The sequence below is a fragment of the Oryctolagus cuniculus genome, chromosome 16 (genome assembly GCF_051225735.1).
Source record: "Oryctolagus cuniculus isolate XC-2025 breed Fujian yellow rabbit chromosome 16, ASM5122573v1, whole genome shotgun sequence".
Taxonomy (NCBI): Eukaryota; Metazoa; Chordata; class Mammalia; order Lagomorpha; family Leporidae; genus Oryctolagus; species Oryctolagus cuniculus.
The window spans coordinates 50,279,786-50,294,025 of record NC_142882.1 but is presented as its reverse complement, the minus strand read 5'-3'; the positions used below and the strand labels follow the sequence as shown (position 1 = coordinate 50,294,025).

Below are 14,240 nucleotides of genomic sequence, written 5' to 3'. Positions count from 1 at the left end.
ACATGGGTCGCAGGCACTCAAGTACTTGAGCCATCACCCAGTGTTCTCCTAGAATCGTTAGCAGGGAGCTGGATCAGAGGCAGAGGAGCTGGGACTTGAATCAGGGCTCCACTCTGGGATTCGGGTGTCCCAAGTGGTGGCTTGAACATCCAGGCCACACACCCTCTGCCTTTTCTAGATAACTTTTTGGCTCCATGACTATATGCCCTGCTCAGTTATTCCAATGCTAACAACATGTGTACAGTGTTTGGGGGAAACCCACGAGACGAGAAACCATTACCCTGTTGAGTGTGTTGAGCGCGGCTGTGGCAGCCACCAGCGCAGGCTCAGCCTTGAGTAAGTCCGCCTCACATTCTCTCTGTTTCTGCGATACTTCGGTCTGAATGGCCGCCACCTAACGAGAGGAGAAAAGCACACAATGCACATTTACCAATTATTACCTTAGGTATCTTCATTCAAGAACACAGGCCGACTCAGAGACACTGTTCAATAACTCACTGTTCTACATTGTGAACAGGTGAGGAATGTCTCATCAAGACTAACTTCCCTCCAGGCATAGCATGCACACAAAAATGCACAAGACACACAACAGTAAGTCCCAACTCCAATGGGTTCCAATGTCAAAATGCTCCAAGAAGGACATCAAACTAATATTGATGAAAGAGTACTACTAATACAAGGAAGAGTCTCTTTCAGACAGTGAGACAAAGTCAAAATCCAGGCTGACTCAGAAACCTACAGCACAAAATACTCTCGTGAGAAGTTTCCCTATGTTTGTGAACATTTCCTTTGAAGCCATGTTGGCTATTCCTTCAGAGCAAATGAGAAGCCCTCTGTTCCATTGGCCAGGAGAGTGTATCCCAAGGTCATGCATCATATCCTTGACTATAGACGGAGTTCTGATAAAGACCAAGTATTGGCTTCCCCAAGGACCTGCAAGAGCCCGAATCTGTCTTTTATAATGAGACAATGTCCTTGATGCCTGCTGTCCTGTTCTGGGTCCAGTGGCACCCCATCATAAGTCAACAAAGGTGTTACATCATCCTCCTGACACGAATACACATACACTGGATATAGCAATGCCCTACAGGTAAACTTGGCCCAAATCGAGAGAGAAGCTGGGGAGCTGGATGGTGGAAGGGGTTATCCCGCTCCTCTTGGGATACCCATACAATCAAAATGGCCAGCGAAGTAACTCAACAGGAGCTTCAACTTCAGAGCTGGGGCTCCAGGCACCAGGATCTAGTCACTGCAGGGGATGGATCCTATGTTCTGGTGTTCGTGGGATACAAAGCATGAACAAACGTGCACTTCCTCAGCTGTGTTTAGAACGAACAGGTTTAACCACACCGTGAAATTAAACACTGCTCACAACAAATTATGTTGTCTACAACCACGTTCTTAGCAGTAATTAGCCTTCTCCTGACGAACCATTCCTTTGCTGTGTACTGCGTCTTTTATGAGCATAATTAGTTCAGGGTAGGTACACAATCTCCTGCTAATCCATGCACAACAGCCATTCGTGTCAATAAGACAACTCTGCATGCTCACTGAGAGCTACTCCAAAACAACAACCCTCCACACCCGCGAGGAACAGACCACGACAGTTCCAGAGCGGCTGGCTCCATCCTGAGTATGCCAACGAGTACCTTTCCAGATGCAAGCCAGGGCCTGGGAGTGACCAAGTCACAACTCTGGGTTTATGTATCCTTGCGGATAGAGGCAATCTAGAAAAGCTATCCACTACCATTTAGAATTGCGCCATTTTCCAATCATTTCAAATCAGATTCAGGATCATGGATTTTTATTACTTTCAGAAACCTTGACGAGAGCTTACTTTCAGTGCTATTTCTATAAGCCTGGAGTTGCTATCCTTCTCCTTCAGAGATCCTCACTGTGATTAGAGTATTATTCCTCTGGGTAATTTTGATAAGCAAGGCAATCTTGAACATGAAGTAGATAAAAAGTCACAAATACAAATGCAGAAAATATTCTGGTTGGGCAACTTATTTCTCTTTGCCGGTACCTGTCACCCCAAGGAGCAGTAGGACTAGAGTGGTGAGTTGCACATCCAAATAATGTGCAACTTGCTCTGCCCAAGGACCCATGGGGAGTGGTGAGCAAGGCTCATCCTGTAGAAGTGATATTTTCTCTATCACGATCCTTAGTCGCCCTTATCCACAGTTTCAGTAACCTGCTGTCAACCACAGTTTGAAACTATCAAATGTTAAATCCCAGTAATAAGCAATTCATAAATTATAAACTGGATGCTGCTCTGATGAGTGTGGTAGCACCCTGAACTGTCCTGTCCCATGCCTCTTGGGGTGCCAATCACTGCCCTGTCCACTTATCCTCATTGTATACGCTACCCATTCAATAGTCACTTAGTAACTATCTGGGTTCTCAGATCAACTATTGCAGTATCATAGTACTTTGTTCAGATAACACTTATTCTTCTTTATTGTGGCTTCAAAGCATGAGAGTATTGAGGTTGGCAATTTACTATAGCATATTATCATAACTTCTATTTTGGGGCCAGCGCTGTAGCATACAGGTAAAGTCACCACCTGCAGTACCGACATTCCATATGGAAACCAGTTCGAGTCCCGGCTGTTCCACTTCTGATCCAGCTCTCTGCTATGGCCTGGGAAAGCAGTAGAAGATGGCCCAAGTCCTTGGGCCCCTGCATCTGTGTGGGAGGCCTGTAAGAAACTCCTGGCTCCTGGCTTCATAGCTCTGGCCGTTGTGGCCATCTGGGGAGTAAACCAGAGGATGGAAGACCTCTCTCACTTGCTCTCTCTGCCTCTGCTTCTCTGTAACTCTGCCTTCAAATAAATAAATGAATAAATCTTTTTAAAAAACTGTTCTACTTTATTATTGGTTATTATTAACATCCTACTGTGACTCACAGTGTGTGTGTGTGAAAAAACATAGTACACTCATATATTGGCTTCAGTATTTTCCATGGTCTCAGAAATCCACTGGGGGTCTAGGCTAAGGGAAGATGACTATGTGTTAAAAGAGATATTTGGAGACTATCTCATCCTTGGAAACATCAGAAATTTTCTTCCCTCTATTAGTCAACAGCCCCTTGCAGATATTCATAAAATTTTGTGGAGATGACAAGGGGAGAATGAGGTCCCAATAGCTGCATGCTATGAACTGAACTATGTCCATCCAAAGGCTGCTGTTTGTAGGCCAAAGGAAGAGGCCCCAGGAAAAATCAAACCTAACAGGACCCAGGCCTTGGATGTCCAGACTCCAGAACTCGAAGACTGAAGCTCTGGCTTTAAGCTTCCCAGCCTGTGACACAACTGTGAGACACTGCTGAGGGCGCTCCTAGATCCAGATCCTCCCACCCACCCCGTCAATGCTATGTTTAGAAGAGAAACACACAAACTGACAGCCCTTAAAACCAAGGAGGGTGTCCAACTGCTGAACACATGATTACATTAGCACTTCAATCTCGAAAGGGCTTCCTCTTAGGGCTCAGAATGGGATACCCCAGGGTATGATATTTGTCAGGCTAATCCATGACGCTCTGACACGCTGATCTATCAGCCTGTTGCAGTACACTGAACTACTGACTTCAGAAGGAAAATCTGAACTTCCCTGACACACGCATGAGGATTGCACTCAAGGCAGAGAGCAGTTGGAAAGTGACCACAGAACCCTTACAATTTTAGCATCTGGAGCTAAGGAGTCAGGTGTCAGGAGAACTAAATTTCACAGGCTTCATGGTGGTTCTCTTACTGGAAGTCAGCGCCGCCAATGCCTGTGGTTCCAATGACCTTTGATGATTTCACACTTGAAGCAGTAATTGCAGCCTGCTCCTCTACATGGGCGGGCGAGAGGCACAGCCAGGCAGTCTCCAGACTCCACATTCATTTAGCCACTCTAGGTGTGGCCTTGGGGCTGCGAACTACGTGGCACTACTTCTGAGTCACTGCCCACGCACAAAGCCTGGAGAGCCCTGTCCCATGGACGGAAAAGGGCCCACTCTCGCCCCTTTTTGGTGACTGCATGCCTGGTACACTGCACAACGTGAAACAAAGCGAGCCCACTGCGTGCACTCAGGTGTTTATTCCGTAGCTCCAAACGGTTTGATGACAATGAGTTTGTCTTCCATGAGTACCCAATTTAAAATAGCTCCTTCCACCAGCACCTATCTCTGCTTCATGCTCATCAAAGCACTTGACACTATGTGAAAACACCTTGTTCATCAAGGGCCTCTCCTCTCTGGTCAGTCTTTCCGTTGCAGTGTAAGCTACACAAGGACCCCTTGTTTGTTTCATATCCCTAACAGCCTAGAATAGTGCTTGGCCATAAATACAGGTGCTCCGTTGGCATTTGTTATTATCATTAAATTAAGCTCCATGAGTAGAATGAAGATACTTATACATTTTCATTTCTTGAAATGGATTAGATATAAATAATAGCATATGCCATTTGTGTGTTTGAAAAATTTCACTCAATAACCTATCAGATGAGTTTTAATTTGCTAAGACCTCCTGCCCCCCCTTTTTATAAAGATTTTTAAAAATTGGAAGGAAATACACTAAAAAGGCAGAGAGAAAAAGGGAGGTTCACTCCCCAAATGCCTTCAACAGCCAGGACTGGCCAGGGTCTCCTCTGTGGGTGGCAGGGATCCAAGCACTTGAGCCATCGCCTGATGCCTCCCTGGGTGTGCATTAGCAGAAGGTGGAGCAGGTAGCAAAGCTGGGATGTGGCCATGCTACACGGTGTCTTAATTACTGTATCAAGTGCCTGCTCCAGGAAGATCATTTTGCCTGAGGAATTCACATGCAGAAAGCTGAAGATACCTCTAGAGTATTTGATACATTTTAAGATCTTCTAAAGGTATCTGTGGTGATAGGTTACAATAATTACTAGAACATCACCCCTTTGTGTAATTCCTGAAAAATATCCTGAGTGGAATTAATTTACAGTAGTCATACCACGTGTGATACTGAATTGCTTAATCCAATTATATACTTTTAAGGACACTCTCCATGCATCTCAAACTCAATGGACACATTTATGATCAGAATTAGGAATCATATGCCCATTGGCAATGCCCAATGCCTTCCCCTCAACTTCAACTATGCCTTACCTGGTTTTGAAATTGCTTAGAGAGTTTTGACTTTGAAGACACTTTTAAAAGTCTCAGGTTGTACAAGATAAAGGAAAACATGCTTAGTACACATTAGAAAGAAAAATATCTGAATCATATATATTTCCTGTTATCTTAAAACGCATAGGCACTGATTCACTGGTTTCAAGAATATAAGCAATTTACAATTTTTACTGACTAATTCTCACTTATAACCTGTGGCCTCAAGTAAGAAATTTTAATTTCACATACACAGATTCACTTAATTTTTAAACAAATATTTATTAATTATGTTTTCTTTGCTATTTGTTTTGTGAAATAAAACACACACACACTCAGAGAGAAATCTTCCATTTGTAGCTGAAGTTTTCGTAAAAGAAGACAAAGTTATATTTTTTTTTCCAGAACTGTTAGAAACCTGAGCACAAAGAAAGCAGAATCTATACAATCTTACAAGTAATTGTTTCCAACAATAAAACATAATGCAGAATGCCAGGGCCTCAATCAAACCAAAAAGAACAAATTTAGCTTAGGACTTAATCATAAACTCCAGTTGTGTTATTAAAATGCAAAATCTGAAAACCATCTTGCGGAGTGACGGAATGGGCTTGGTTAACAATTGAGTTGTTGCATTTGCCTAAAAACTGGAAACCTTTAGAAACCTCGGAGGTGACTTCCTGACCTTTACTGTATTACAAATAGGCCTGATGTTCAAGATCCACATCCATTATATGCTCGAATGAACTCAGTATTTATTGTTCTTTCATATCATTAAAGGAGCTAAAAGGTTGGGAAAATGCACAGTGTAAAGAAAGGTCAAGTGGGAAGCCTGGTGTGAAATGCTGTTACATGTGTAACTATAATAATTCTTTAGACTTTGTGCTCCCTGGAGAGGAAGTTGTTCAAAATTGTTCACCTACAAAGGTTTATTTTGTGCTAAATATAGCCCAGCGCTCTAAATGGTGGAATTAGCCTGACCTTTCGCTGCTCGGCGTCGGCGGTGGCCTTTTCCCGGCTCACTTTCTCCGTCTGAAGCCCGATCTTGGCGATGAGGGCCTCGGCATCTTGGTTTCTCAGCTGCAGCTCGGCTTCTTGAGAGGCAAGCCTGCCTTTCAGATCTTCCACCTGGAGGCAAAGTCAGGCTTCTCAGCTCACTTGGGCTGATGGCAACGAACAGCGGACACAGCAGGGACCCCTGATGCTCATACCTTGTCTCCATATCTACCAATTTGGAAAAAAAAAAAAGGTGCCCCTCCCCACCCTTTGCCACATAAAAACAAACAGCATAACGTTTTGCTAATGGCTTAACAGGAAATGTTATGAACCCGCTACAGAACTAACTGCAAGTGTGTACCTTTGACACACAAAGCCTGCGGTCAGGGAAGCATCCATGGTGCACCTGCCACTCCAGCTCCTCCTGCTTATCTGTTCCTATGAAGCTCAGGTTCAAGGCAGCAGATATGACAGGAAGCCATGCCTGGTGACAGGCTAGAAGGGGCCACAGCATATGCTCCCTAGTAGCAAATTATGGGAGGAGTCAGAGGAGTGGAAGACATGGATTCTCCATGCCTCTCTGCAGAGTCATCGGATGCATATTCAAATGCCCACTGCTAGGTCCCGCTTTCTACAGCACGTGGCATGACCTTCTTGATTTTTTTTTTAACCTCATGAACATTTAGCTGGTGATCATGCCAATGAGCCAGCATTCATGGTAGATGGGTAGACCACATAGGATTTCTATGGTATCAATGGGATGTGGCCAGAAGCCCAGTGATTTTCAGAAATACACGAAAAAAAAAAAAAAGATAATTAGCTTTTCATTTTCTGGAAATACAAGTAATACTATCTTTAAAAATCACAGATACAGGGAACAATCAAAACCACCTCTCTGGCTGCTAACTACTTTGGGGCAACAGCAAATGCAAGATCTGATATCCGATTTCCCTGCAGGCTTGTAGTCTGTACCCACACCCCACTTATTTACACTCTAGCTAAAAGGCACAGTTACCACTGTGACTGCTACCTGTGTTGCAATAGGTTAAGCCAAGATTGATTTTTAGCCTCTCTCTGACCCCAGCATAATATTAGCCATGTGAAACTAGCTGTAAGCTAGCTAGACTCATCCAAGAGGCTGTGAGCCAACTGGGTTGCTTCAAGTCCTCATTTCAGCTGCGAAGGAAGTTGTTAGCGCTGAAATATTCCAAGTGACTCAAGCCCCGGAAAGGAGGCGATGCTGACGAAGAAAGGTCACCAGGTCCAGCTGTGAAGATCCAGGCTCACGTCTAGAGAGGGGCCAGGTGGCTATAAAAAGGGCTTACGGCTTTGCTGTGATGAATGATCACTTAACAGTTCAAACAGCATGCTAGCTAGCTCTCTGGAATAGCTTAGACAGACCTGTGGAGCCCACGTGCTCCAAGAGGAAGGAATTTTGCTCCTCACCACTCCTGGTCTATAGTTCTCCACCTGAAAAACCATGCTTCCTTTTTATTAATGAGCATGTTTTTAAGCCATCAAATAGCTGTTAAATATTGCAACTACTCTGCCAATATAAAGAGCAAGCCATGCACAGACCCCTGATAAAGAGAAATCACCTTCAGTCCTTGAGTCGCAGCTTTATGCATCTTCTTGAAGACTGTCTGCTGTTTTCAGCCATGAGGGAATAAAATGACCCCACGCCACCTTGAACTTGGCAGATGGGGAACTGCCTCTCATTTCCTCTCCCTCTCCCCAGGCCCCTGACTCACTGATACACAACTGTGAAGATCATTAACCAAACCCAGCAGCTAAGAGGCTGTTACCCCTGGAATGACCCAGGCTGTGACTCCACTTGCTCTTAGCTCTGTCATTTGGGAAGACAACCAGAAGTGTGACAAAGGCACTATTCTTCTTTGCCAAGGGCTGCCCAATTTGGGTGATTATATTATCACTCTTGGGGCAAAGTCCACAGAATGTGAATCGGGGGACACAGAGCTTCCTCCTCATTTGCTCATCAGGGCTCCTAGGAAAACCCTAAGGAAAGAGGCCTTGGTTTCAGTGAAATGTAATGAGAGACAGAAAAAGGAAGAAAAAGAGAGATAAGGAAATAAAAGGGTAAGATACGGATCATATTTAAAAAGGAAGAATAAAGCAAGGAATTCTTTTATAGATATGGTCACTGGGGGCTTCCCAGCTACTATTCTTCACACTGCTCCACTCAACAGTGTTGAGTGAACATATAGATAGGATTAAGTGTTAAAGAGATCAATATAAAAAGGATCAAGTGCCCAGCAATAATAATAGACAGAATTAAAAAGGAGAGAATATCTAATATGGGAAGCACTCCATGCAGCAGACTCATAGAATGACAATCACTTTAACACTCTGACCTCAGAATCAGCCCTCAAGGCTTCCTGGTCTGGGTGAAAAACCCGTGAGAGCATTTCAGGCTTGGGAAGCCAAGACACTGTGGCAAAAAATGGTCTACATGAAAGATCAGAGCCCAGCAGAAAGTGGCCATCAAAGAAGGATGTACTTTTCTCTAAAGGGAGGAGAGAGCTTCCACTTTGCTTATGGCCTTATCCAAATACTGATAGAGTTTGTGGACCCAAAATGCTTCCATAGCCTAGGCAGCTCATGACAAGAGCCTCAAGTGATCACTGACTTCATACAGTAGAGTGTTAATTGTTAAATTAATGACAGGAGTCACTGCACTAACTCCCCATGCAGGACCTCTGACCTCAGTGAGTTGTATCATGAGTTAAACTGTAAAACTTGTTCTCAAACAGTTTTTTTGTGTGTGTGTGTGCACGCACAAATTGTTGAAATCTTTACTTAGTATAGAGTTGGTCTTCGGTGTACAAAGTTAATTAAAAAATGAATCTTAGTGGAGAATGGGACAGGGAATGGGAGAGAGAGGAGGAGGAGGAGTGGGAGGGCTGATATGGTTGGAAAAATAACTATATTCCTAAAGTTGTACATAAGAAATTTGTATTCCTTATAAAATAAATTAAAAAAAAAATACTCTCATTCTGGCTTCTCAGGCCGGGTCATTGTCATTGTCCCCTGGTCAATGCTCAGTGGACACCACAGCACCTCACCAAAGACCTACTCCTGGTTTATGCAATGAATTGGGAAACAGCACACAGAGCTCCATTGCCTGACTTGAAGAACACGGCCAGGGAGCTCTTCAGAGTGATTAGATGCCCGTGGGTGCTCCAGCCGGGTCCCACTGGATTTCCAGTCTGGGCACAGAGGTGCCACATATTGCTGTTGGGGAAGACACTGTTCCAATGCCTTCAACAGCATCTGAGTTATGACCTGATGACACAGCTTTGAGGAGCCACCGGTACTTCTGGCCTTGAAATGACCTCTACTGAGAATTACTATTTTTATTCCAACTCGAGGGCCCTGCTACCTCTGGTGAAAAGCTCTTCAAAGGCTCTCACTCTGAGCCCCTCGACCAGTGCCAGCAGGCAGCATGGTACCAGGGACAACACGAGGGCATCTGCGTAACACAAGTCTGGGTTCAAAGCCCAGCCTGGCGGGCTCTCTGGCCTTGAACTCTGTGAGCCCCCTACAGTCAAGCAGAGCAGCGACACTGCTTCATCGAGTAGCTGGCTTTGTAGCATGGAGGTGAGATGAGAAGTACACAGAGCCCGACACTATGAACACCCCATTCTAACTCAGCCCTGCTTTACTCCTGCCAGTTAGAGACCTGGTCCTTCCAGGTGGCAGGAGCCTTATGGAGGACAATGCTGAGCCCTCTTATCTGGGGGAGCAGAGCAGATGCTGGAGTCAGACACAAGCGCCGTACCCGGGGACCTCCCCACAGCCACCAGCCAGGAAACGAGGCCCTCACTGAGGATCCAAGACCAGAAGTGATCTTAGTTCTACCCCAGGAAGACCTAAGTCCTGATGATGAGCCCGGAGCATTAAAGAAGTCGGAGCTCAAGAGGAGGCAACGAGCGGGGTCTGCCCCTTCAAGACCTCCCCTCTCCTCCCCTCCCCACCCTGCTCTAAGCCAAGCCCAGAAGAGAAGGAAACTCCAGAACCAGCTGTGACCATCATTGCCCAAACCCTGGGGGCTCAGGAAAGCAGTCACAGTTCATTCTTTGTGTCCCCGCACTCTGAATTTCAGCACCCAGCATCTTCTAGAAGCGGATTCCATGAGGCTTAGCAAAGGGTGCTGCCTGTACTTGGCGGCCTCACACCCTGGCCGTACCTGGGAGGCTGTAGTTTGTAGCTTCTGGATGCCGTTGACCAGGTGCTCCTTCTTGTGGGCTACTTCTTCCTGTTTCTTCTTCAACAGGTTCTTAAACAGTGATATCTGCTCTAGAAAACTCTTGGGGGTGGTGTAGTTGTGTCTTCTCTCGTTCTGGTAGTACCTGGCACTCATTGAGTTGACGGTGGTGTGGACATGTGCCATGAAGAGGCTGATGGATTCCCTGTGCAGCGGCTGGAAATACAAACATTGTTGCTCCCATGAGATCCTCTCCAGTGAAACATGTGAGGAAGAACACTGACGGGACATTCAACAAAGTCATATACTTACAGATCTTAAAAGCCAGAATGAAGTGGGCAGGCGTACAGGTTAAAATCGATTAGGTTTGTGAGCTGGAAAACCACGCCTTTGCCACGCCCCTGTGTGACCTCAAGGCCTGATACCTTCACCATACCCCTGTGTGACCTCATCCCCCTACCTGGGTGCCCACCAGCCAATCAGGTTAATTAACCACTCCCCTTTGGAAGTGGGTTAAAAGCCTGGGACCCGGTGTGTCCGGCTCCTTCTCTTTTGCCCGGCCTCTTGCCAGGAGGGTCTTGCTGTAGCTCAGTGCCTCCAGGGTTCATGGCCCAAATTCCAGGCTTAGATGCTCCTCCATGCGGCTGGTTCCTGGTGCTCGGTATGAACTCCTATTTACCTCTCTATTAAATAAAGCTCTCACTCTCCTATGCATCTTTCTCACTAAATAAAAGCCTAAAACATGCCATGATGCCTCGTTTATCTGTGCAGATATTTAGCATCTTCTCTAAATATTAGGCAAGAACCCTCTTGGGCTTATCAATCTTGGGGATTTACTAATAAACCCATGGTGAAATCGTATGGCACCCCAAATTCTGGTAGCACATGCGGCACCCCAGATAGCACTTCTGGGGAACTTTAAGGGGCCACATTTTGGTGTAAATTTTAGGGGGTCATGTCCGATTTCAGTGGGACAAAGGTTTTTTATGTGCTCTACTTACCAGACCCAAAAGCCCACGTGTAATACAAGCCTGCCTCTTTACAACTTGGTTTTTATCCATCCAGTGCACAAAAGAGAAAAATAGAAAAACTGAGACAGCATTCAGACAATTTTTTTTAGCACTGCATTCAAACTAAACTTTAGACAAAGAAAAGTCACAACCCTACAAAGCCACTGGGGGGAAAATGCTGAAAGAAGGGGCCAGCATTGTGTGCACCAGATTTAGTTGTCATCTGCGATTTTGGTAGCTCACTCTGGAGTATGGGTTCCAGCCCCGGCTGCTCTGATTCCGATCCAGCTCCCTGCTAATGCACCTAGAAAGCAGTGGAAGATGGCCCAAGTGCTTGGGCCCCTGAACCACACATGGGAGACCTGGTTGGGGTGCCTGGCTCCTGGATTTGACCTATCTTGCTGCTTTAGAAGCAAACAAATCTTTTAAAAAAATTCAAACAAATATTTATTTTTTTAAGAATCCAGAGAGTGAGAAATAAGAGTTTTCTGAGAGCCCATCTAACAACACACTGGATGGGCAGGACCTAAAAGGCAGTGCTTCCGGGAGCCCATACCACGGTCACTGTATATTCTCATGGTACACAACACATCCGCTCACCAACAAACAGTTCTCCTTGGCCGACTCGCTGGAGAAGCCCCCGCTACCCAAGCTTTCCCTTTTGTCCTCTGTGACTTCTGCAGTAGTTAACTTTTTAATTTGTAGAGTCACATCTCCCTCATTTTAATGATTATTTATTGCCTTCTGTACAAGATGAACCTGGTCCAATTAATCAAGGGGAGCCTAAAAATCAATTAATATGAATTAAATGAGCTACACCAACTCTTAGGAAAGTCACACATAATTTACCAAAGTGTTGTCAATAGCGCGCAGGCAGACAGCGCTGGGAAGACTGCGCACAAGTGGCTGGCCAGGCAGTTAACCGCCTCAAACCCGAGCCATTAGCATCACAAGCGGGGGTGGGGTGAGGAGAGGAAGCAGCCAAGCCTGTCAGATGCCTTTGAACCCCTAGATTTCCAGCCTGGGGCAAACTCCCAAGTGGGTGTCAGATACTGCACATCCTGGATTTTTCTGCATATTAAAAAAAAAAAAAACACCTCACCAGGAACTGCAAATAACATTTTTAAGGGAAAACATATAAAGCAATATAAATCCTAAATATTTTTTGTTTCTAGTAGACCCAAGACACAGGTACGTGCTTGAACCGTGGTGGTCAGAAAAATAAATCGTGTAAGGCAGTTTATAGAAATTTCATAGAAATCGTATTTCCTTAGGGACTCTCTTTTTAAGCAGCGGAAAGCCGCTCCTGTCCCCATCTTGTCTGAATGGGAAAACTACCAGTGCTCCTACACCTTTCTACTGTACAGATACGCGCAGCTCCGAGCAAGGGCAATCTCCAGGCAGAGCAAACACAAACAATACCCTGGCCTCTGCCCAGGCTGGATCCTCGGGAGCAGGCTCCCGGGGCCCTGGAGCTTTTTAACAACAGTTTCATTTGTAAATCGCTCGTGCAAGAAGTGGTTTCCGGTGGAGCTGGAAGTGGCCGAGACAACTCGTCTCAATGGGGCAAAATAACTATTGTTCTGGGCTTAACAAAATGGCCCAGCATGGGAGAGCCGCGGAGGCCGGGCGCAGCTGCTTGTAATTCACACTGTTTTTCAGAAAACTCTAATCATTCCAGAACAGACCTTTCTGAGGACTGGTCTTCCCCGCATTCTCAACGTGTCACTTTGTCTTATGATAAGGTCGGCAGTGACAGCACTTCCTGACATTAACAGCTGTGGCTTTTAAAAGGGTCATTGTACAACTACTAATTGCAGTAATTTCATTAGCATAAATTATTTATTCTGCCATTCATTTATCTCCACTTTGCTTTTGGTTTGGGGCTGGAGTGGGGTGGGGTAGGGTGGGGGTGGGGAGGGGTGGCCGCCAGAGCTGCTGCTGTCGCTGTGGTGCCCGGGACGGCACCACTGCTGTATTTTGCGCTTTGAGAGACAGCATTGCTGCGAGATTTGACCCCTCGCGAAGGCAAAGCATTTAATGTGTGCTCTCCCGGCTGGCTCACCAGCCACCCAGAAGCAGAGACAGGGTGACGCTTCTGGAGCAGTAGCGGCTCAGAGAGAACGCCAGGCAGCAGAGTGGACGGTAAACCAGCACCCAGGCTGGAGCCAATCTCCCGTTACCAACAGGGTCAGACTTCCCCAAGGCCAGCAGGGAGGGGGCAGACTGAGGACTCTGACATTCAAGGAAGGAAGAAGATAGACAGAAAGACAAGCAGACAGATGGACAGAAACAGAGAGGTGCCCTCTGTCCATTCACTTCCCAAATGCTTACAATGGCTGGGGGGCCAGATGCGGAGGCTGTGAACTGAACCTAAGCCTCCCATGTGGAAGGCAGGAACCCCGCTCCTTGAGCCACCACCACTGCCTCCCAGGGGTCTGTGTTAGCGGGAGGCTGGAGCCAGGAGCCAGAGCTGGAAATCCAACTCAGGCACTCCAATGTGGGCCCTGGGCATCCTCATCCCCAGGCAAGCCTCCGCCCTTACTGTCTTTTCTTAGTGAAGCTCAACTCAGGACAACTTCACGACATACAATGTCACACACCCATAGGAAGTCTTGGTCATTTTCTCAGAATTCTGTGTTTGGGGCGGTCATTTGGCCTAACAGTTAAGTCCCTGGTTTAAGATGCCTGCATCTTGGGGCTGGCACTGTGGCACAGCAGGTAAGGCTGTCACCTGCAGTGCTGGCATCCCATATGGGTGCTGGTTCGAGTCCTGGCTGCTCCACTTCTGATCCAGCTCTCTGTTATGCCTGGGAAAGCAAATAAAATTTAAAAAAATCATTTAAAAAAATGTCTGCATCCCACGTAGGAGGCCCTGGCCGAGCTGGACTCCTGGCTC

The 14,240-nt window shown here is 46.1% G+C and overlaps 1 protein-coding gene across 3 annotated transcripts in view; it reads right to left on the bottom strand.

Moving 5' to 3' along the window:
• DNAH11 (dynein axonemal heavy chain 11) overlaps window positions 1-14,240 on the bottom strand; it is a 365,338-nt gene that overhangs the window by 114,307 nt on the left and 236,791 nt on the right. For all 3 annotated transcript variants that reach the window (XR_016222511.1, XM_089315357.1, XM_089315358.1), the window contains 3 exons: window positions 10,314-10,547; window positions 6,092-6,238; window positions 281-394 (listed from right to left, as the gene is read on the bottom strand). Coding sequence is in view for 2 of the 3 variants with exons in the window: in XM_089315357.1 (XP_089171483.1) it covers window positions 281-394; window positions 6,092-6,238; window positions 10,314-10,547 (495 nt within the window). In the remaining variant the exon portion in view is untranslated. The remainder of the gene's footprint in view (window positions 1-280; window positions 395-6,091; window positions 6,239-10,313; window positions 10,548-14,240) is intronic.